The sequence below is a fragment of the Typopeltis vanoorti genome, chromosome 17 (assembly GCF_054136105.1).
Source record: "Typopeltis vanoorti isolate ZY-2024b chromosome 17, IOZ_Tvanoo_1.0, whole genome shotgun sequence".
Classification (NCBI taxonomy): Eukaryota; Metazoa; Arthropoda; class Arachnida; order Uropygi; family Thelyphonidae; genus Typopeltis; species Typopeltis vanoorti.
Genome location: NC_143565.1, coordinates 53,008,482 through 53,029,719, shown reverse-complemented (window position 1 = coordinate 53,029,719; position 21,238 = coordinate 53,008,482). Strand labels below are relative to the sequence as shown.

Genomic DNA, 21,238 nt, shown 5'->3' with positions numbered 1-21,238 from the left:
GTTCATTCATAGAATCAGCAAAGAAGACTCTACATAAAGTAACAAGAAAGAAAGAATGTAAATAGTTGTCAGAAAAAGTTATTCAAATAGTAGAGGAAAGAAGAAAATGAAACTTCAGAAAAACAAGAGAAAGGGTTAGACAGCTGGGTGCAGGTTTTTCAAATACAGGCCAGGAAAGATAACGAAAAACATTTAAACAAAAGGTGCAGAGAAATTGAAGAAAGCAATAGTATAGGTAGAATAAGAGATCTGTTTAGAAAAATAAATTAGGTTACAGGGGAGTTTATCCGTAGATTATGAGTTCTAAAAAAAAAAAAAAATCAGCTAACGCCTTTTTATTCCCGTATACGGGAGTAGGCGGGGCCATTTAGCCCTATCTAACTTTTGGAGACTGAGTGGGCAGTTCAATCTCCACTGGTACCCAATCAGAGACAGATGGCCCAAGGCTATCACTAATTAAGCGGTACGCAGTGAAGAGAGACGGCTCAAATGTGCCGCCATCTCGTGGTCCCTAATCCTACCACAATATATTTAATGTCTGAAATAATGTGGGTTCTACGGTCGATTTTCTTGAGTTTACAGGACGAAAAACCCGAGTTTCCGGGAGGAAAAACCTGCTTGCCCGTGCCAGAGATCGACTAACTCGGGAACCGGTCGAAAAAAGGCTTAGAAAAATTTCCTCTAGTCGCCGACTAGACTCGAAACCAAGCCTTCCTTCGTGCGGCCAAGCGCGATGGTGTGCAAACGCCACATCCACTGAGCTACACAGACTTCAGATTATGAGTTGTAAAAAATAATTCGGATAAATGTCTGATGGAAGAAAAAGAAGCAGTGAAAAAAAGATGGAAAGAGTTTTTACAGAATTTGCAAGAAAGATAATAATATTGAAGAAGAATTTGAAAGGAGAGAATTTATTGAGGAACCCATGATACCGAAAAGTGAAGTGATATCAGCAGCCGAAACAGCAAAGAAGCCTCTAAATAAAGTAACAAAAAGAAAGAATGTAAATGGTTGTCAGAAAAAGTTATTCAAATAGCAGAGGAAAGAAGAAAATGAAACTTCAGAAAAACAAGAGAAAGGGTTAGACAACTGGGTGCAGGTTTTTCAAAGACAGGCCAGGAAAGATAACGAAAAACATCTAAACAAAAGGTGCAGAGAAATTGAAGAAAGCAATATTATAGGTAGAATAAGAGATCTGTTTAGAAAAATAAATTATGTTACAGGGGAGTTTATCCGTAGATTAGGAGTTGTAAAAAATAATTCGGATAAATGTCTGATGGAAGAAAAAGAAGGCAGTGAAAAAAAGATGGAAAGAGTTTGTACAGAATTTGCAAGAAAGATAATAATATTGAAGAAGAATTTGAAAGGAGAGAATTTATTGAGGAACCCATGATACTGAAAAGTGAAGTGATATCAGCAGCCGAAACAGCTGCCAAAAAGAAAAGTTCCTGGAGCTAATGGACTGGCAGTGGAATTGTTGAGAGCAGCAGGGGATGGAGTAGTGAATGTATTGACTGAAATTTGTCAACAGATTTAGAGGAAAATATACTGACCTAGATGTTGGGAGTTTTTTCACTTGGTTAGACTATAATAAATTTAGTTTAATCCTTTATCCAAGTGTAAGCAAACAAAGTTTGCACCTGAAGTATTTCCAGGACTGCGGCAACTCGTGGTAAAGGTGGACCAAGCTATCATCACTACTTGTCCTAGTATCTCCCATAATATAAAGCACATCTCCTTGCAGACATGGGTAATGCTATGCATTAAGGGAAGGGCCACTACCTAGACCTGTTTCGACCTTTATTGAGGTCTCCTCAGTGAGAGCCAGACCCAGAGGTGGTGATACTAAGGTGGAGGTAATGGAGAGTCATATTTAACTATATGAGTTGCCAAAAGGTGTCTCACCTTATTATTAAATTACTCCGGATTTAGAGAAAGATGTTGGAAGTTTTTTCCACTTGGTTAGACTATAATAAATTTAGTTTAATCCTTTATCCAAGTGTAAGCAAACAAAGTTTGCACCTGAAGTATCTGAGATATCTTTTGGCAGCTCGTATAGGTAAATATGACTCTCCATCTTTTCCACCTTAGTATCACCACCTCTGGGTCTGGGTCTCACTGAGGAGACCTCAATAACGGTTGAAATCGGTCTGGGTAGTGGCCCTTTCCTCAATGTATAGCATTATACATGTCTGCAAGGGGATGTGCTTCACATTATGGGAGCTACAAAGACAAAGACAAGTAGTGATGAAAGCTTGGTCCACCTTTACCACGAGTTGCCTCAGATCTGGAGATACTTCAGGTGCAAACTTTGTTTGCTTACACTTGGTTAAAGGATTAAACTAAGTTGATTATATTCTAACCAAGCGGGAAAAAACTTCCAACATCTTTCTGTAAATCCAGAGTAATTTAAGAATAAGGCGAGGCACCTTTTGGCAACTTGTATAGGTAAATATGACTTCTCTATGACTTCCACCTTAGTATCACCATCTCTGGGTCTAGTTCCCACTGAGGAGACCTCAATAAAGGTTGAAACAGGTGTGGGTAGTGGCCCTTCCCTTAATGTATAGCATTATACATGTCTGCAGGGAGATGTGCTTTACATTATGGGAGATACTAAAATAAGGTGTGATGAGAACTTGGTCCACCTTTACCACGAGTTGCGTTCGTCCTGAAGATACTTCAGGTGCAAACTTTGTTTGCTTACACTTGGATAAAGGATTAATCTAAATTTATTATACTGACCTAGAGATTGGAAAACATCGATATTCATCCGAATTAAAAAAAAAAAATCAAATCCCGGAGATTTTGAGAATTATAGAACCATAGCTTTAATTTCACATGCAAGTAAAATCGTGCTAAAAATGATCCAACTAAGGTTGGAGCCATATATGAATGGAGAAATATCATAAGAACAGGCAGGCATTAGTAAAGGTAAAGGAGACCAAACATGAGATGGATTGTGGAAGGAACAAGAGAATTTCAGAAGGAAATATTTATCCGTTTTATTGATTATAAGAAAGCTTTTAATTGCATTGATGATAACAGACTGTGGATTGTAATGAGATCAATGAGAATACCTGAACATCTAATTCTCTTGATAAGAGAGCTGTATGACGACCAAGAAGCTTCATTAAAAATAGTGTTTGGAGGAACAGTGTTCCACTGGATAAAGGGGTGCTGTGGGGTTGTATACTCTCACCCTACCGTTTTAATATTTATAGTGAATGTTATGAGAATGGCTGATTTAGACAAAGATCCAGCTGGAATTAAGATTGGTTTCAGAAAAATAAATCCTTTAAGAAATGCAGATGATACAACCCTCATAGCAGAAACTAAGGAAAATCTGGAGTGGTTGATTCTTTTGGGAAAGAAAGCAACAAAGCCAAGATTGATTTAAACATCAGCAAAACAAAAGTGATGGCCTCTGACAATTTAAATCAATTTATAATAGAGGGATATACAATAGAAATCGTTGAAAGTTATGATTTACTGGGGTACAGAATCAGAATGATGGTCAATGTGAAGATGAAATGAAAAGGATAGTCACGAGAAAAAAGCGATGTTAAACCTAACAAAAATCATGAAGGATAGAGGTGTAAGGTGTTCACACCCATAATTCAAATGAATCAATTCACTTTCTGCCTTTCTTCTTAATAATTTAGCTTTCACAGCCAAGCATCACTACTGGAAATACCATTGCTTTGACAAAAGTTAGAATTGTCAGAGCAATGGTATTTCCAGTAGTGATGTATGGCTGTGAAAGCTGAATTATTAAGAAGAAAGACAGAATGTGAATTGATTCATTTGAATTATGGATGTGGAGGAGACTATTAAGAATCACATGGACTACAAGAATGACCAATAAGAAGGTTTTAGAGGATATAAATACCTCTGGACTACAAGAATGACCAATAAGAAGGTTTTAGAGGATATAAATACCTCGGAGGCGATGATAGCTAAACAGAAGGTGATGTACTTTAGACATATTATGCAAGCTGATGAATCATTGGAGAAGGCAGTTATGTTGGGGAAGATTGAGGAAATGAGAAGAAGAAGAGGAAAACCACAAAAAGAGTTGGATGGACAACATAAAAAAAACTTTCCAACTTGAATTTACAATTACTGAAAGAAAGGACAAGAGGCCGAGCGGGGTGGAGAGCCTTTGTTCGCAGGATTACGAAGAGTCGAAAACGACTGGATAGTACATAACAACAACAATGCTTAAATTGGTATTCCAGCATAAGATTATTTGGAAAAGTTATTTATTATTTTGTAAGTTATGATAAGCATTTACTTAATGCTTATCACAACTTTGCTTATCAGAAAAAAAAAAAAATTATTTGCTTAATTTTTTTTATAAACATCTCTATGACTTTTCTGAAATGTATGTACCTACTGTACCCATGTTATTATAAAATAAAAAAAAAACTACAAATGATTTGGTTAGGATATTTAGTAATTAACAATAGAGGATAACTTATGTTAACTAAGGAATTAAGGAAACTAACTTTAATTTTAGATTAGGAATATCGCCTGTTCCATTGCTATAGCTCTTTAGTAATTAGGATTATCTCGAGAAACCATGGACGATAGTCGTAGTATCATTGTTAATTATGCTAAAGCTTTTGAAAAACCGTGCCTCTGACAACGATTTCATAGTTCAATCGACGGCATCATATGATAGAGTATGTTTGTTGCTATAGCTTGAGAAACAGCGTTAGAAGAATGGTCTCATGTGTTGGTATGGAAACTAGACTAGTTTATTTATTTTAACTAAAAGAAGGTCATTTTAAATTGAATCAACGGACGGCTCTGCCCTTCTTGTAAATGCATCAAAATTTAAATATCTCCGTTTCGAATAGTTAATAAATACGCTTGTGAATCCGTTTCAAGCTCCCCGTTCTACATTAATTTTGAATGTAAACTTGTGTGGTTATGATTTAAAAAAAGACAATTTACGGTTCACGGCAAGGAAGCCGTGAATATTTGGCCTCGTTCCATTTATCGATTTATATTAAGAAATCGAACGAACCAAGAGATGTTGGCCAACCGTTTATCAGTCTTACTGTGAGGAACCAAATGAGGTTGGAATTCTGTCTCCTTCATTTCTAAACACAATTTCTTTTGTTTTTTAACCCATATTCGTAATTACTATAAATTTTCTGCTTGCCAATATATTTTAAAGTTCTTGTAACTTTAAAATATGTTGGCAAGCAGAAAATTCATCACCAGTGTAGAACACCTTCATCACGAAAATCACCAGTTCTACACTGGTGATGTTCGTAAACAATTATTTTTTGTTCTTGATTCGTGCAATTAGTTATTTTAGATCCTGCATATTAGTTGAGAAATAAAGCCAATATTTTTTTTTTCTTTCGCCTTACAATACTCGTTATTAAACAGAATATTTATACCTTGCTATGAAAAGATATTTTCCCTATTGTACAAGAGAATTCAGACAGCTGGCAAGGGCATTCAAATATGAATAGGCAGGAATGCAATTTTGTTGTTGTTGTTGTTCTGTTTTCCGGCCAAAGGGCGGAAAAGACTCGACCTTGGTCATAAAGTTAAGTGTTTTTTTCTCTCTCTCTATGCAAAACAGATTGCAGAGAATACACATATTTCGCCCAATTCCAGCTTGATTCACAAAAAAAAAAAAAAAATCGTACAGAAGTTTGACGAATTGTGAAGTTGGCCATTGCAGGACTTTGTTGAAATACCAGGTAACACTAATCTACCAGTTTTTTCACTGATAACATTTATTTCATACTTTGCTTTGTTTTTTGTAGTTTAACTAAACACACACTCTCTCTCTCTCTCTCTCTCTCTGATTTTTCTTGATTTCCCCTAGATGAAATCAGCTACTAATCCCATGTAGGATATCAAAATTGCAAGTAGGTTGGGAAATGAAAGTACACCATTTCTTGGTATAAGAATAAGGACATATTATCATCATCATCATTAGAGACCTCTATATAGATATGAAATGTATTAGTCAAAAGGGGGGAGATGAAACAAAAGGTTCTTACTAGGGCTCATGAGTTCATTTTTGGCCCTTAATAAAAACTTACATGGTAATAGGTTTTCTCCTCAGTAGCTTAATAGACTTTAGGTCTAATGCATCCATTACCAGATTTATTCATCTTTCTCTATCATAAGCTGCATCTGGTCTAAAGTATTCATCCATTTTTCATAGTTGTTTCATTACCATATGCATCCATTGTGTTCTTGTTCTTCTTTTAGGTCTCTTGTCAGTTTTATTTGTAAGTACTTGTTTGATTAACTGAAGATAAAAATATTCTAGATGTCTGGAGTAATCACTTTGTAATTTAATTACACGAACTAATTACTGGTAGAAAATAGTAAAAAGGAATGCAATGTACACATCAATACTTGAAATAAAAAGGCATCAAAAATCAGAAACGTGGAAAGCCAGCTAGGGAAGATATTTGACCAGAAATGCTCAAATATGGACATATAAGAGTTTTTACATTAGCTACACTGTCCCATTGAGATGGCCTGATCACAGAGTCAAATTCCATCTCAATGGGAAATGGGAAAATAACTGATGCTACTTCATCTATATGGATCATATTATGAAGGAAAGTGGCTTTAGTCATGATGTCACACACTTCCTAAGTCTTTATACTTGCTTGATATCGAAATTCGAGATGATAATCTCAGCTTTTTACTTTGTTGGTAATGATTTGCAGTGAAAGCAGAGGAATGCTATGGCATTGGGGCAGTTGCTCAAAAATGCCATTTTCAGAAAGACAGCATTGACAGAATATTTTAGCAGTTATTGAAATTGTCACACCTAAAAAAAATTAAAAAAAAAAGTGCTTAGCTTTGAATTTCCCAAGGATGCCAAAAACCTAACTACACTAATAATTTATACTCTTAAATAAATTATCATTAACCTCTAACCTCCATGGAGTCAAAGGACTCATCATGGAAAGAACAGGATAGCATATATAGTACTTATTTATTATAAATCCTGCAAGAGAAGTAACCACTAGATCAGGCCTGCTCCAGGAAATCTAGTACAAGTCTGAAGAATTTCTTAATTAAATTGAATAACTGCTGTAACAAATTTAGTATGAAATAAAAGACAGACTATGAAAATAAGCAGGAATATTGAATACTTCAGCTGTCCTGAATTTTCAGCTGTTTAGTGAAGATGGTAAATTAAATATGGAAATAGACAACCGAATTAACAAAGCTGGCAGGGTAGGAGGATGACTGAATAAATGTGTATGGAATAAGAGAAACATTACTTAAAACACTAAACTAACTATACACTAGCTGACATTTAGCTGTACACAAGATGGTAATGTAACCAATTTTAACTTATTGGAGAGCTGCATTAGAAATAAAATGCTGCATCCAAGTCTGGAGATCAAAGTCATGAGAAGGATTAAAGCAGTAAACAGATGACATCAGTGGCACAATCATATTAAAAATGAGGTATTAGGAAGGAACTTGACATTGTTAGCATTCAGGAAGGTGCAAACAGAGCTAATATAAGATGGTATATCATTTAAATGTGTAGGCAGGAAAGAAATAGGATGATCAGGGATCAAGAGGAAACAGATGAAATTGAAAAGGGATCTAAAATGAAAAACAGAAAGGGAAATGGCCCCACTCCAGCATGGAGAGATACATCGATTGAGTGGTATCAGTGGAACTAGCTGTAGATCCAGAAATGAGCTGTCGTGTTTGTATACCAATGCTAGAAGTATAAGAAACAAGGTGGATGAAATGGTTGCACTAATTGCGTCTGTTCACCCAAAGATTGTCGGAATAAGTGAGACATGGTTAGATGAGGACAACATCCTGACAGGAATAGAGATGGAAGGGTATGATATGTTTCGTGAGGATAGAAGGGATAAAAAGGGAGGGGAAGTGCTATTGATGATAGAGAAAGAGTTATGTCCATACAAGGTAGAGATGCAAGAGGGAAATAGGGCCTGTGGTTTTGAGGCAGTATGGTGTGAGATAGAGGTGAATAGAATCAAATGCTTGGTGGGATGTTGTTATAGACCTGGTAATGTGGATAGTGGTGATAGTGAAATGTATAGTCAAATAAGCCATGCAAATAAGAAAAGGGTGATGATTATGGGTGATTTTAATTATTATGGCAATATAGACTGGAATGAAGAGATAGCAACTGGAAGTAAAGAAAATGAGTTTCTTGAGTTTTTTAGGGATAACTACCTCAGACAGTATGTAACAGAGGGCACAGGAGGATTAAGGGTCTTGGATTTGGTCATCTCATCAGAGGATGTAATTATAAATGAGGTGATTACCTGGGTGGTTGCCAGCAGTGCAAGGACCCCTGTGAAAAAAGGGTATATGTGGAACTGCAAGGGGGGGGTGATTATGAAGAGCTCAGGAGAGCTTGCGGGTGTAGCATGGAATGAGAAGTTAGCTGGAAAAGAGATCAATGCAGCTTGGGGGATTTTCAAAAACTGTTTAGTAGATGCAATGTCTAAATGTATTCCAAGGGTGAGAAGGTTAAATAAGGTAGGTGTGAGATGGATGAATAAAGAGATTAAGCATGCAATACAGAGAAAAAGGGCATTGTGGAGGCAGCATAAGAGAAGTGGAAGTGACCAATTTCAAGAAGTCTACAAAGACCAGGCAAGGAGGGTGACTTAGTTGGTGAGGTAGCTAAAGAGAGGTATGAACAGCAGTTAGCGAATGAAGCCAAAAAGAATCCTAGGGAGTTCTTTCGATATGTAGCCAGCAAAAGAAAGAATGATTATGGAAGGATGACATTGATTGGAGGAAATGGTTTAAAGACAGCTGTTACAGAAAGTGTGGTGGATACTTAATGAGCAGTTCATAAAGATCTTTCAATCTTGTGAATGTGACTTTATGGAGAGATTGAGAGCAGTTGATGATGGGGAGGAGAGACCGACTGTAAGTGAGCAAAGGTGTTTGGGGAGGTGAGTAAACTAGATGTAAATAAGGCTGTGGGACTCGACAATATTTAACTGCGCATTCTGAAGGAATGTGCTAGAGAGTTGACAGCTGCCTTGACATATTTTTTTAATACGGTCTTGCACTTGGTGAAGTTCCTAAAGAGTGGAAGGAGGGCAAGATTGTGCCACTTCATAAAGGAGGTGATCGAACTCAAGCATCAAACTATAGGCCTATCTCTGTGTCAGGTGTTGTGGTTAAGCTGTTGGAGAAGTTTGTAAGAACTAGGATCCAGAGTTGGGCTGACAACAATGGTATAATCTTTGATGGACAGCATAGATTTGCTAAAGGAAGGTCATGTTTTAGTAATCTACTTACTTATTACAATAGAGTGACTGCTTCCTTGGACAGAGGAGAAGGATACACAGTAATATACTTGGATTTCGCAAAGGCTTTTGATAGAGTACCTCATGATAAGTTGACAGTCAAACTAGAGCAGATGGGGTTGGATATTAGATTAGTGCATTGGATTGGAGACTGGCTATCTGATAGGTATCAACAAGTTGTGTATGGAGGTGCAATATCCAGGAAAAGGAAAGTCACTAGTGGAGTGCCTCAGGGGTCTGTTTTAGGGATATTACTATTTAACTTGTATATTAATGATATTGGCAAAGATTTGGATGGAGATATTCAGTTGTTTGCAGATGATGCAAAGTTGGGACAAACCATAAAGAGTAGTGAAGATGTTGTGGCCTTGCAAGAAGACTTGAATAAATTGAGTGATTCGGCACAGGAATGGGGATGCGAGTTCAATGTTGCAAAATGTAAGGTTTTAAAATTTGGAAAACAAAGATGGGATGCAGAATTTATGCTTGGTGAGACTATATTGTTGGAGGTAGAGGAAATAAGAGATCTGGGGGTGATAGTGGATAAGGATCTAAAATTTAGGGGGCACATCGCCAAAATTGTGAAGACAACACAAAGACTTCTGGGAATGGGAACTTCTTAGGCTAGAAGGGTAACGAGTGTGGTAAAAACAGCAAAAGCCGATTATGAAAGAAAACTAGCTATGCAAGCAAAAGAGAATCCCAAACAGTTCTTTCAATATGCTGCAAGCAAGAAAAAACTGTACATGGCAAAATGATTTTAAGGAATGACGATGGTAAAGAGTTCACTGAACCAGTCGATATAGTGGAGTTACTGAGCGTGCACTTTGCAAAAGTATATCATCCAGGTGGTGACGTTGAAAAAATGAAGGAACCATTAGTTTATATGGGAATTGTGATGAATGAAGTGGAGGTGAATAGTCTATTACAGAACCTTAATGTGAATACATCTGTGGGATTGGATGGTATACCGGCACGGGTCTTGCATGAAGCGGCTAATGAATTATCAGTGCCCTTGACCATGTTGTTTAATCTGAGTCTCAGGTCTGGCTTAGTCCCGAAGGCGTGGAAAGAGGGGAAAATAGTTCCACTGCATAAAGGAGGATCCAAGACTATGGTTGCAAATTACCGACCGATCAGGAGTCGTTGTCAAGGGCTTTGAGAAAGTAGTCAAGGGAAAAATACAGGAATGGATTGATGAAAATGAGATACTGTACAGAGGACAGCATGGCTTTGTGAAGGGTAGATCATGCCTCAGTAACTTGCTCAAGTTTTATAACAAGGTGACGGCGGAACTGGATAAGGGAAATGGGTTTACAGTGATACTGCTGGACCTGGCAAAGGCGTTTGACAGGATACCACATGGAATTCTAATCCGTAAACTACAACATATGGGAATGGATATAGGGTTGGTGAGATGGATAGCTGGGTGGTTGATGGAGAGATATCAAAGAGTAGTTTATTCAGGAGTAGAGTCCAAAAAACGGCCTGTGACTAGTGGTGTGCTACAGGGTTCTGTTCTTGGACCACTGCTGTATAATCTGTTCATTAACGATATAGGGAATGGTCTAAGTGGGACAGTTCATTTGTTCGCTGATGATGCAAAGTTGGGTAGGGCGATAGTGAATGCAGAAGATGTCAAAGTCTTGCAAGATGACTTAGATAGATTGGAGTTCTGGACTAAGGAGAATGGATGTCAATTTAATGTGACAAAATGTAAGGTTATGCATTTCGGAGTGAAAAGATTAGCAGCAGTATACCACATTGGTGGAACTGTACTCCAAGAGATTGATGAGGCCAGGGACTTGGGAGTGTTGGTGGATAGGGAGATGAAGTTTAGGGGGCACATTGCGAAAGTAGCTAAATCAGCTCATCAACTCACTTGGTTGTTGAAAAATACCTTGACGAGCAGAGAAAAACAAGTTATTGTACCTCTGTACCGAACCCTGATAAGACCTCATCTCGACTACTGTGCCCAGATTTGGTCACCTCGGTTCCTTCTTGATGGGGAGGAGGTTGAGAGGATCCAGAGGCGAGTGACTAAGATGATAGCAGGTCTATGGAATGAACCATATGAGAACAGGTTGAAGATTTGTGGGTTGCAGAAACTAGTTGATAGGCGAAAAAGGGGAGATATGATTGAGACATTCAAATTGCTAAAAGGATTCTATAGGATTAATTCAGATGATATTTTTGAGATCAGGACTGGTGGTGGGAGAACTAGGGGACACCCATGGAAGCTGGGCAAGAGCGTGGTTAGCAGGGGTGTTAGAGCTGGGTTCTTTACTTTTAGAGTGGTAAATGAGTGGAATAAGCTGCCAGAGTCTGTTGTGGGTGCTATGACAGTGAGCGAGTTCAAGGCAAGGTATGATAGATACTGTGAGAATGTTGAACAGCTGTGTGAACATGATGTTTAGGGCCTCCCTCGATGAGTCTAAGGACTCCTGGAGTAGCCCGTGGTAATAATAATAATAATAATGATGCGGAGGACACTGACATGTAGAAGTAGGGAGATTCTTGTTCCATTGTATAAGGCTTTGATTAGGCCACACATGGACTATTGTGCCCAGATTTGGTCACCAGGTTTTCAGAAGGATGAAGAGATGTTGGAAAGGGTCTAAAGGCGACTGACTAAGGTAGTTTTTGACCTCTGGAATGTTGAGTATGAGGAAAGATTGAGAAGATGTAATTTGCAGGGTCTGGTGGAGAGAAGGAAGAGGGGAGATATGATAGAGACCTACAAGTTGGTAAGGGGTTGTTATAAGATCAATGGTGGAGAAGTTCTACAGAGAATAGTGGGAGATCAGAGGAGAACCAGAGGTCATCCTGGAAACTGTTTAAAGAGGGTGTGAGTAGGGGAGTGAGAGGCAGGTTTTTTTCGTGCAGAGTTGTGAATGATTGGAATGCCTTGCCTGAGAGTGTGGTGTCTGCAAAGAGTTTGAGTGTGTTTAAGACACGGTATGATGAGATGTGTATGTGATAAAAGGACCTCGCAAATCTTTGACTCCATGAGGTCTTGGGAAATAATAATAATAATAATAATAAATGGGAGAGGAATGGTTAGCAAGGTCATTAATGCTGATATTGCAAAAGAAACATAGAGGAAGAAGATCTTGATGGACTGATGCAATTAAGAGATGCCATAAAAGGTCAAAATATTTGGCCATATTAAGGGTGATCATAATGGGTGATTTTAATTACAGATTATAGACTGGGATGTTGAGATAGCAACTGGAAGTAAAGAAAAATTAGTTTTTGAGGTCCAGTTACCTGAAGCAATATGTAATAGAGGGGTACATGAGGATTAAGGGTTTTGGATTTGATCATCTTATCAATGGATGTTATAACTAAGGCATCAAATTACCCAGTTGCTGAGAGAGACCACGAAGTGAGTGGTTGCCAACAGTATGAGGAAAAGCATATGTGGAACTACAAGGCTGGTGATTATGAGAAGCTCAGACAGCAGCTTGCAGATGTAGCATGGAATGAGGAGTTTGGAAAGGACATCAGTGCTGCTTGGGTTATTCAACTATTTAGTAGAAGCAATGTCTAAGTGCATTAAAAAAGGTCAGAAGGTTAAATTAGGTAGGTGTGAAATGGATGAATGAAGAGATTAAGCATATAATATAGAGGAAAAAGGCATTATGGAGACAACATAAAATGAGTGATAATAATCAGTTCCATGAGGATTACAAAGAACAGGCAATTATGGTGACTGGGTTAGTAAGGGCATCAAAAGTGCAGTATGAGCAACAGTTAGGTAATGAAGCCAAAAATGAAAAACATCTTAAGGAGTTCTTTTGATATGTAGCCAGCAAAAAAAAAAAAAATAGAATGATTACTGAAGGATGACAATGAATAGAAAAAATGGTATAAGAACAACTGCTGCAGAGGATATAGTTGAGATATTTAATGAGCATTTCATAAAGGTTTTTCATCCTTGTGAATGTAACATCATGGAGAGTTTGAAAGCAGTGGATGAGTGATGAAGAAACTTGATATTAATAAAGCTCTGGGACTTGATGAAATATGTGGTTAATATGATATTACCACATATTTTGAAGCAATGTGCCAGGGAGTTGACATCTTGCTTGGCATATTTGTTTAATATGAGTCTTACACTGAGTCAACTTCTAAAGAAATTGAAGGAATTTAAGATTGTGCCACTTCATGAGGGAAGTGACAGCACTCTTGCATTGGTATTATCTTTGATGGATAGCCTGATTTGCTAAAGGGAGGTTATGTTTTGGTAATCTACTTACTTATTACAATAAGGTTACAGCCTCATTGGACAAACGAGATGGACGCACAGTAGCATACTTAGATTTTGCGAAGGCTTTGGATAAATTACCACATGATAAGTTGATAGCCAAACTAGAGTGGATGGAGTTGAATATTAGACTAGTGCATTGGATTAGAGATTGACTATTGATTGATAGGTATCAGCAAGTTGTGTATGGGGGGAGCAGTATCCTGGAAGAGGAAAGTAAAGTCACTGGTGGTGTTCCCCTGGGGTCTGTTTTGGAGCAATTGCTGTGCCAGGCAGTTGTCCTAAAATGTTTTTCATAATAGACGAGAGATCGGGGGAGAACAAAAGAGGTTATCACTGAAAGCTGTGTATGGAGGATGTGAGCAAACAAATGAGAAGCAAGTTTTTTTGCATGGAGAGTTGTGAATGATTGTGTTAGATCTGAAACGGGCGACCTCACTCTAAATGAGGTCACCTTTCCAGAATCTAATGGAAGATATCCATTAAATGAGCATACTTATCATTTGGCACAATTTAACTATTATTTTAAAAGAAATAACAACTGGCAAATTAGATTAAGAACTATTTGTATTGTAGTTAGTGTGTTTATACTTTAATGTAACTGTAAGTCAACAAAAAGGGCTCACATGAGAGTAATTATCAGTGAATTTCTACATGTGAAAGAATGCCAACAATTCGATAAGATGGAGCAAAGGTTGCCTAATACTACAATAGCAGCATAAGCATCCGTGGGTGCTACCTCTAAGAAAACATGAAGATGCATACATTCCCAGAATTGCAAAGCCCTGTATGAAGAACGGTGAAGTCACCCAGTCAGGGACGAATCAGAAGGGCGAAAGGAGAGGTCAAACTCGGAAAGGTGGCGCTCTTGGGGAGCGTATAAAACCTGCAACACAGAATGAAATCCCCCCCTCCCCATTTTGTAGCAAATCTTGAATGCAGGCCATCAGTAAGGAATAGCATCGACGTAAATCCTTAGTAAAGAAACTGAGCATGTGATTCCCACGTCGCAACAGAACCAAGGCGGCCAGAACTTCGTAAGAAGAAAGGACGGAGAAAATCCCGAAAGAACCTGAGATAGTGTAGATCAGTACCTTTACATATTCTAACCCTTTAGAGAATTTGACTAACAGAAACGCAAGAAAGTGTATCTCGAATTTATGATAAGGATAAGCATGAAGAATTAATATATGTGTGAATGACTCTATACCATTAGACTGAATTCTGAGAACTGTTAATTTACTGGAGATTCTGTCATGACCTACTTGAGGGAGATTAATAATGTGCCAAATACCTAGCTGGCTCCTATTTAGTTGTAAACCAAATATTTGATGATAAGTTGAAGGAATAGTGTTGTAAAGATTAAGAAATCCATGTCTATCTGAGAGTGAGAGAAACGTAAGAGTTTTAATCTAGCATTAATATCAACTTTGTCTTTGTATTGTAATTAATTATGAATTCATTAAATTTGTATGTTACCATTCATGCTTGTTTTTCTGACCATGTTGACTGACCTAGACCGTTCATAAAAATATGAACCTGGTGATCATATACGTGCGCAGGGATATCCTAAATAAGAAAGGAAAGGGGGCACGATTGCAAACGGACTAGAAAACCTACGGCTTCTGATTTCAAGAGAATTATATTAGTAGCATCTGATACTCTATAAGATACTCTTTAAGGACAGAGTCAAACTCTAGGCTGAGTTTGACTCTGTCCTTAAAGCCCAGGCTGGCACAGGAAATAAATTTGTCTGAGCAAAAATGTGGATGACTTATAGAGATCAGGGAATAGGTATTTTCTGGGGGCCCAAAATTTAGAGATTGTCAGATTAGCAGTAAGATCATATACTCAAATGTTAGGCAGACAATTTAGGGATATATAAGGGTTAAAGATAGCAGACAGAGGCCAACTTATATATTAAGGTAAAGGAAAGAGTAGTGACCACTAAATCAAATAGAATTATACAAAGGAGAGATAAAAACAGACATAACAATTGGAATACATTGTCTGAGAGTGTGGTGTCTACTGAGAATTTGAATGTGTTTAAGGCACTGTATGATGAGCTGTGTGTGTGATGAAAGGGTCCTCCTAGATATAAGTCTGTGACTTCATGGTATCTTAGGATAATTATAATATTGATAATTGATATTAAAAAAAATAGCCATAAAAATAATAATTGATAATTATAATAATTTTTTATAGACAACAAACTAATTTGGATGAAAATTGTTGATAGGGAGTTAGTCATAATGTAAATATTTCATGTAGCGCTATGACAGTATCCTGTACACCTCTTAAGGATACATATCAGCACTATGATGATGTATACTATGATGTTTAGCGAACAGTGTTGATGATTAACTATATTGGTATAATTTAATTTATTAAATTTTAAAAACTTTCGTAAAAATTATTATGTACTCATTCTCATTTTTATTCATATTACAAATTTTAAATTATTTTAAAATTATCATTCATTATCATAGTAGATAAGAAGTAATCTTAATTAAATAATTTATTTCCAACAGATGATCCTTACCATGTTGCTTGAAACAATAATAAATATTTTGATTGAAGTAGCAGAACATCCTTCATTGGTATTTCTATTTGCTATTAGTAGTGCTACACTTATTGGTCATATTTATGTACGGAAAACATCAGGAATATGTTGTAGTACCAAAGACATGTCAGGCAAGACTGTTATTATTACTGGTGGGAATACTGGTAAGTTAACATTTTTCTTGATTGAAGTATTAGTATTATTAATTTTTATGGAAATTCCATTTATGAAAGGTTGGAACTCTATATCACTTTAGAACCATTGAAAGGAAACAACCAGCTCTGGAGCTGGTTGTTTCCCTTGATTTATCCAAATAAACATCTGAATAAACTTCTAAAAAAAAGTTTATTTGGATGTGATATGTCAGTATACTTCAGGCTTACAGCCAGTTACTAACAAAACAGAAGCTTTATTCATTCGATTACCAATGCTAACATTATAAATGTGTCTTATTATGTAGTTGTTATATAGCACATCTCATATGTTTGATAGTGCGATGCTCTCTATTCAAGAAAATTGCCCAAATTACTATAATAATTAATAATTTTTACAGCTTTATTTACATCTAGCAAACTACATGTAAATAGGGCTGTGGGACTTGATAATTATTCTTGTTGAGAGGCTTATACGCTGGTTAGACATAATAACTAATATTTAAGGAATTGACAGCGTATACTGGAAATATAGATTAAATAAACTTTAATATACACTTTCCGATATTTCGGCGAACGTTACGTTGCCATCTTCTTGGGAACTTACTAAAAAGACACGTGCACACAAGTACTAATACAACAAATGAGACTGAGGCTAGGACGCTAGCGTTTTCCTAAAGTCCTGATGGTGCCCCCTGGCGGGCTATATTGGTAGTTCTTGGCCTTTGGGCTGAAGTTCTTTTGATAAAAGTTTCCCAAATTTGGGGCAGTTTCATGCATCCAAATTTGTTGAGGTTTGGCATGTTCCTAAGGGCCGAGGCTGATTCCATGAATAGTCTTTCATACTTGAACTTGCTGCGGTGTATTACTGTGGCTTTCTTCCATCTTATTCTGTGGCGAGTATCCAGAGCGTGGTCTGCAAGCCCAGAGTGGCTGTACTGGTGAAATCGGATGTAATCCTTGTGTTCTGAGATTCTGATATTTGCTGTCCTGCCTGTTTGGCCAAAGTAGGACAGTTTACAGCTGCAAGGGACCTGGTATACACCAGGTAGGTCTAGGGGAAGTGGTTGGTCTTTGGTGGAGCGGATAAGGGATGCCAGTTTTTTATGTGGTCTGTAACAAGTGGTCAAGTCATGTTTTTTTAAGATTTTATTGATTTTTTCTGAGGTGCCTCTGATGTAGGGAATAGTGATGGATTTAGAGTAATCTTTTTTGTGAAGGGAAGGGGGTGGTGGGTTGTGGATAACTGGGTTAAGTATTTTTTGGATTTTTTGGAGGGGGTAGCCGTTGGCTGAGAAAGTGTCACGGATGTGATTTAGTTCAGTGGTTAGGGCTTGATTATTAGAACAGATTATTTTTGCCCTGTTGAATAATGTTTTAATAACTCCATATTGTTGTGAGGGGGGGGGGTGAGATTGTTGGTGAATGTATCTGCCTGTATGGGTGGGTTTTCTATAAACTGAGAAAACCAAGGTTCCATCAGGTTGGCGGGTGACTAGTGTGTCTAGGAAGGGGAGGTTATTGTTTTCCTCTTTTTCCAGGGTGAATTTGATTCTAGGGTGTTGGTTGTTCAAGTGTGTTAGGAAGGAGAGGAGTGAATCCGGGCCATGTAGCCAAATAGCGAAAACATCATCAACATTTATTGATGTTATACAATGTTGATGATGTTTTCGCTATTTGGCCACATGGCCCAGATTCACTCCTCTCCTTCCTAACACACTTGAACAACCAACACCCTAGAATCAAATTCACCCTGGAAAAAGAGGAAAACAATAACCTCCCCTTCCTAGACACACTAGTCACCCGCCAACCTGATGGAACCTTGGTTTTCTCAGTTTATAGAAAACCCACCCATACAGGCAGATACATTCACCAACAATCCCACCACCCCCCCTCACAACAATATGGAGTTATTAAAACATTATTCAACAGGGCAAAAATAATCTGTTCTAATAATCAAGCCCTAACCACTGAACTAAATCACATCCGTGACACTTTCTTAGCCAACGGCTACCCCCTCCAAAAAATCCAAAAAATACTTAACCCAGTTATCCACAACCCACCACCCCCTTCCCTTCACAAAAAAGATTACTCTAAATCCATCACTATTCCCTACATCAGAGGCACCTCAGAAAAAATCAATAAAATCTTAAAAAAACATGACTTGACCACTTGTTACAGACCACATAAAAAACTGGCATCCCTTATCCGCTCCAACCAAAGACCAACCACTTCCCCTAGACCTACCTGGTGTATACCAGGTCCCTTGCAGCTGTAAACTGTCCTACTTTGGCCAAACAGGCAGGACAGCAAATATCAGAATCTCAGAACACAAGGATTACATCCGATTTCACCAGTACAGCCACTCTGGGCTTGCAGACCACGCTCTGGATACTCGCCACAGAATAAGATGGAAGAAAGCCACAGTAATACACTGCAGCAAGTTCAAGTATGAAAGACTATTCATGGAATCAGCCTCGGCCCTTAGGAACATGCCAAACCTCAACAAATTTGGATGCATGAAACTGCCCCAAATTTGGGAAACTTTTATCAAAAGAACTTCAGCCCAAAGGCCAAGAACTACCAATATAGCCCGCCAGGGGGCACCATCAGGACTTTAGGAAAACGCTAGCGTCCTAGCCTCAGTCTCATTTGTTGTATTAGTACTTGTGTGCACGTGTCTTTTTAGTAAGTTCCCAAGAAGATGGCAACGTAACGTTCGCCGAAATATCGGAAAGTGTATATTAAAGTTTATTTAATCTATATTTCCAGTATACGCTGTCAATTCCTTAAATATTAGTTATTAGGACTTGATAATATATCACCACGTATTCTGAAGGAATGTGCCAGAGAGTTGACGCCAGCTTTGAAATATTTTTTTAATATGAGTCTTGCACTCGGTTAAGTTCCTAAGGAGTGGAAAGAGGAAAAGATTGTGCCACTTCATAAAGAAGGTGATAGAACTCAAGCATCAAACTATAGGCCTATCTGAGTGTCAGGTGTTGTAGTTAAGTTGTTGGAGAAGTTTGTGAGAATTGGGATCCAGAATTGGGTTTAACAACAATGGTATTATCTTTGATGGACAGCATGGATTTGCTAAAGGGAGGTCATGTTTTACTAATCTACTTACTTATTACTATAAGATGACTGCTTGCATGGACAGAGGAGAAGGATACACAGTAATATACTTAGATTTTTCAAAGGCTTTTGATAGATTACCACATGATAAGTTGATAGTCAAACTGGAGTTTGAAGACTGGCTATCTGCAGGGCCATCACCAAATTAGATTGTGCCCTGAGACAAACAATTAAATATTGCCAATAATGGATTATAAGACATAAATATAAGAAAATCTCCGATTGCTATTTTGTTCTTATTACAAGAGAAACGTTAATGCAAAACAATTATGCAATAATAATATTAATTAAATGTTTGCTCTACAGGGATAGCGCACAATAAAACTGTTTATAAGCTCTTCTAAATTTAAATTATAAGCTATAGTTGCCTCTATCGATATAGTTGCTAGACCAGCTAATCGGTGGCGTAGCTAGGGTGTAAGGGGCAGGTCTGCCCCAGGCGGCACTTTTTGGCATTTAAGAAATCTTACTATGCTGTCTGTAAAACAGCAACTGAGTTATGAAATCGACAATTTTGTTAACAGAAAAGCAAGAAAAATAGCATTTTAGAATTTTTGGATTAAAGCTTTACTTCAAAAATAAACATAGTGTTTTTAATTTATTTCCCTATACATCCCCATACATCCTTTTGACTTTTTGTAGTATTTTTGGTGTGTATTGAGAGGGGCAGCAAAACCACCCCGGGTAACAAAAGTTCTAGCTACAACACTGCAGCTAATCTTTCTTGGGTCATCGCTGTTCACAAATAATTTTTAATTAGTTTAAGCTTGGAAAAACTTCTTTCCGCTTGCTATGCTAAGAGCAACGGCACATACCGCAATATGGCTGAACGAGCACCCTTATTAAGCTATGCCGTGAGGCAGGCTGCCTCTATGCCACACCCTGTCGACAGTACTGACTATTCTGATAGGTATCAACAAGTTGTGTATGGGGGAGCGATGTCCAGGAAAAGGAAAGTCATTAGTGGTGTGCCTCAGAGGTCTGTTTTAGGGCCATTACTGTTTAACTTATATATTAACGATATTGCTGAAGATTTGAATGGAGATATTCAGTTGTTTGCAGATGATGCAAAGTTGGGATGAACCATGAAGAGTAGAGAAGATGTTGTGGCCTTACAAGAAGACTTGAATAAATTGAGTGATTCGACACAGGAATGGGGATGTGAATTCAATGTTTCAAAATGTAAGGTTTTAAAATTTGGAAAACAAAAATGGGATGCAGAATTTATGCTTGGTGAGGATATATTGTCGAAGGTGGAGGAAATAAGAGATCTGGGGGTGATAGTGTATAAGGATCTGAAATTTAGGGGACACATCGCCAAAATTGTGAAGACAACACAAAAGCTTCTGGGAATGATGCAGAGGACACTGACTTGTAGAAGTATGGAGATTCTTGTTCGCATTTTTGAAAATTATGGAGACACCTACCGTGTTTGATGATGCAAAGATACCCACCAGGACAACTCATTGTAAAGGTGGGTAAAGCTCTGCTCACTATTCTTAGTATTTTCCATAATGTAAAGCACATCTCACTAAAAGATGTATACTGCAATACATTATGGATGGGGTCACTACTGAGGAGACCTCAAAAAAAAGGTTGAAACAGGTATGGGTACTGACCCCACCCATAATGTATTGCAGCATACATCTCTTAGTGAGATTATTAATAATAATAATTATTATTAGGTAGATGGCATTGATGGAGATGATTCATAGTAGAGGTTTGGTGTAGTGGTTGAGACAGTTGTAGGTGTCCTCCTGCGATGAGTCTTCGGACTCCTTGGAGGTATCACTAATAATAA

At 37.7% G+C, this 21,238-nt stretch overlaps 1 protein-coding gene across 4 annotated transcripts in view; it reads left to right on the top strand.

The window, feature by feature from the left end:
- Positions 1–4,596: 4,596 nt before the first annotated feature.
- The window catches only part of LOC150097391 (retinol dehydrogenase 12-like), a 72,537-nt gene continuing 55,895 nt past the window's right edge, over positions 4,597–21,238 (top strand). For 2 of the 4 annotated variants that reach the window (XM_090407128.1, XM_090407125.1), the window contains exons 1-2: positions 4,597–4,744; positions 16,116–16,311. In XM_090407128.1, coding sequence (XP_090263254.1) covers positions 16,116–16,311 — 196 coding nt within the window. In that variant the 5' untranslated portion in view covers positions 4,597–4,744. The other 2 variants (XM_090407126.1, XM_090407127.1) reach the window with 2 other exon arrangements.